This window comes from Hibiscus syriacus, unplaced genomic scaffold (assembly GCF_006381635.1).
Source record: "Hibiscus syriacus cultivar Baekdansim isolate YM2019G1 unplaced genomic scaffold, ASM638163v2 tig00117016_pilon, whole genome shotgun sequence".
In the NCBI taxonomy this organism is placed as follows: Eukaryota; Viridiplantae; Streptophyta; class Magnoliopsida; order Malvales; family Malvaceae; genus Hibiscus; species Hibiscus syriacus.
In genome coordinates, this window is record NW_024063525.1 from 931,241 (window position 1) to 934,459 (window position 3,219).

Consider the following 3,219-nt stretch of genomic DNA (forward strand, 5'->3'; position numbering starts at 1 on the left):
GTAGCTCCACATGCTAGCTTAAGATGATGGGGATGGTAGTGACCCAACACTAGATCAATCCCCCCTAAAAATAAACTTACCAGCTATGACACCAATACGCGTTGGAATGTCTGAATTGAGGCCATTACCTTGACAAGCCCTCCATCTTCATTTTTCAAGCTTTTTATTGGCTCACGATCGCATCTACTCAGTCCACCATCGAGTTACTGTGAGGGTTATCTCATGGAAATGAGATGTCCCTGACACATTGCTCCCGATAACTCAAGGGCAGAGCCACATGGTGAATTGGGGTGTCAATTCTTTTTAAGAAAAATCTTACATAAATTTAATATGAAAAATAAAATGGACACCCATTTAAAATAATATTAAGGCCATTCAAAATAAATGACATCGTAATATAGATCATGGCTCCACGCATGTGGTAATTGAAAGTGACTTCTCAATAAATAATGGACCAATAACAAATCATAGAAGAAGAATATGAAAAGAAATAGCACGTACCATTAGTTACATCAGAAACTGTCTTCACCGGTGTTGATTCTTTTTTTTTTTTTATTCAACACAAGAAAAACCTATGATTCAAAGTTCAATGATGTTTAACATTCAAATTGTTTTGAGATCATAAAACAACAAACTTTGTAGTGCATAAAACATGCCAGAAAAGTTACCTTTCAACTGCAATGGTTTCACTACAAAGCCAAAAACAACAAATGGAAACACTAACAATGCCTCTCCCCATAATGCATAGCGCCAATTAAGATGTTCCCCAACCTATAAGTAAAAAATATTCTGTGGTTAATCGTCAAATATCCTCCAGACACATCTAGACAGTAAAGACATGAAAAAGCGAACTCCACTAGAAGTATAGACTACATGCATAACTTATAAGCGACAATAAAGTGATAAAGAACAAAAGAGATATCCAAACTCATGAATCCACCATAAACATATCCAATAGCAACTCCAGTCGGTATGCACATATAAAACGTTGCAAGCCAGGCAGTTCTCTCGGAGAGGATATGTTTTCAAAGTTAGGAACAAAATAAAACAAATATGCCTGAGAAATGGGAGCATTGTCGACAATAAACGGACCTGCAAGACTTATGAAATAAGCTTCTCCAACACCAACCAACCTTAAACATCAAAATCCAGCCACAATTTTTTAAGAACAAATTGAAGCACAAGGAACCAACACTAAAACCAATCCTCGGAGAGTATTGAAATTGTTAACTTACATGTGGCATATTGCAATAAACCAAAAGGTAGGTGCAGCAACACATCCAGCAGTAGCCAAGGTAAAAACAGATAATCCAACTCCGATAAGCCTAAAAGGGTTGTGGCTGCAGTCATAGAAATCAACCAACATTATGAACCAAATCAACATGTAAATAACTGTCAAAAAACCTGCAAAAATTACATCAATGAACCCTAAAATTAATACTGGTTCTATTTAGCATTTAACATAACAGTACTAAACAGCTAATGTCAAAATGGCACATTGAAGAAGTTTAGATTTTGAAAAATTTAAAACGGGAAACACAAAAGGAAATTTACCTCTTTCTTTGCTAAGGAAGCTAATACTAGGGACGACACTAGAAGTCCAACCATGAATGCACACGACAAGAGATCATCTTGAAAATTAGTTAAGCCAAAATCTCCCCTGCAAGCAAACATCTTTTAAGACAACCAAAAATAATAAGAAATTGTACAACATCCGAATTTCCACAGCAAAACCGAAACATTTCCAGTAAAACCATAATGAATCCCAATAGCAGATTTGCAAATTCCTTTGTCATCACAAGTCTTCCTCTTCCCATTAACACCATTGCTAGCTATAGTTCCTCGATCCAAATAATTTATCATGTAAACCACACAAAATAGAATCAATAACCTACGAGAAAAAGAGCAAAAACTAATAAAGAATTAACATCTTTATCTAAAAAGAAATCAACTTTAGGAAAAAAGTTCCACCTTCACTTAAATTTATTCTATATACCCAATTGCACTTGTGGAAACGAGAAGGAAGTGAAATTAGAGCATAATTTGCAGATAAAACCCCTTAACAACAAAGTGTTGGAAGAGTTAAGGAAAATTCACCGTCTGGTAGTGAACCATGAAGGAGTCGTCATGGTGGAGGAAGAAGCAGCCACGTCTTGTGGTTGCGGGTTTGATAGCTCAACTGAGCCGTCTTTTTCCTCTTCCGTTGGAGGAATTGTAGATGGTGACGCCACAAAAATAAGATTTTAGTTTCATTCTTTCTTTTACCAAGAAAGATAATCGTTTCCCCTTCTTTTTTTCCCTCCTCAAATTCTCATTTTTTTTCTATTTTCTGGGGTTTTACTTTTAGTTATTTATAATAATAGAGTTACGGCTTGAAACTGTGCTTCTGCCATCGGATCTGTCGTTTTCTATCAAGTGTTTCGGGTTATTCTTGAAATGGCCCCAAAATTATCCACCTTATCACTGTAAAAAATATTTTATTTAATATTTTCACACATTAATTTTTTATTTAAAATATTTTGGTTTATCCTAACAATAATTTAAAACTAAAAAAATAATATCAAGGAAATTTTATTTAAGATCAGTTTATATTTAACCCCCTCAAAATGTATTTTATTATATTTAAAAAAAGAAATATAATTCTAAAAAATAATTTAGTACGATTAAAAGTATAAGATATAATTGAATAAAAATGAGTAGTTAAAACATAATTATTTACATATAATGTACAAAAAAAAAATATAATCGTACCTCAAGATCATGTTGGACAAGTTCTTGGGGGTTTCGCTCAATCGATGTGAGGTGCTCTTGACCTTATTTTGGTTAATATTTTTGCAGTTGTCCTGAATCTTGCTATCGAAAGGCAATGGGAGAATTCTCACTTTTAATCTGATTGTGTTATCCTGGTTAACAAGTTACTTCGTGATGAGGAGGACATCTCTACTTTGACAATACATATTCAACAGGCTAAAGACCGTTTCAAAATGTTTCCGCGTTTTCATATTAGTTTAATTCAAAGATATTGTCGCAGATAGTTTGGTTAAATGAGTCGTTCAGTCTTTGAGGGCTTTTGTATTTTGACTCGGTTTGTCCCGAAATTATCTCTATAGAAGTTGTGAACAATGTAACAGTTATTTGATATATAATTTGGGGTACTCTTTTCCTCTCATAGGTCCAACCCTTTATTGTTGGGTGAGAAGAGTTTTTAATAAGCCCTTT

At 34.1% G+C, this 3,219-nt stretch overlaps 1 protein-coding gene across 1 annotated transcript; it reads right to left on the reverse strand.

The window, feature by feature from the left end:
• Positions 1–1,055: 1,055 nt before the first annotated feature.
• Positions 1,056–2,300, reverse strand: LOC120195506 (probable sphingolipid transporter spinster homolog 2). The gene is made up of 5 exons (XM_039197512.1): positions 2,098–2,300; positions 1,760–1,891; positions 1,555–1,660; positions 1,236–1,340; positions 1,056–1,133 (listed from the first exon to the last, which is right to left on the reverse strand). The coding sequence occupies exons 1-4, from the start codon at positions 2,127–2,129 to the stop codon at positions 1,326–1,328; spliced, it is 285 nt and encodes a 94-aa protein (XP_039053443.1). The 5' UTR covers positions 2,130–2,300; the 3' UTR covers positions 1,056–1,133; positions 1,236–1,325.
• Positions 2,301–3,219: the final 919 nt, after the last annotated feature.

Bases quoted from the DNA above. Each gene is read 5' to 3' on its own strand.
- LOC120195506 (XM_039197512.1), bottom strand. From the start codon at position 2,129: ATGACGACTCCTTCATGGTTCACTACCAGACG. The intron at 1,892-2,097 runs GTGAATTTTCCT...TTTTTCTCGTAG, and splicing joins TCATGGTTCACTACCAGACG to GTTATTGATTCTATTTTGTG. The intron at 1,661-1,759 runs TTATGGTTTTAC...GTTTGCTTGCAG, and splicing joins AAATCTGCTATTGGGATTCA to GGGAGATTTTGGCTTAACTA.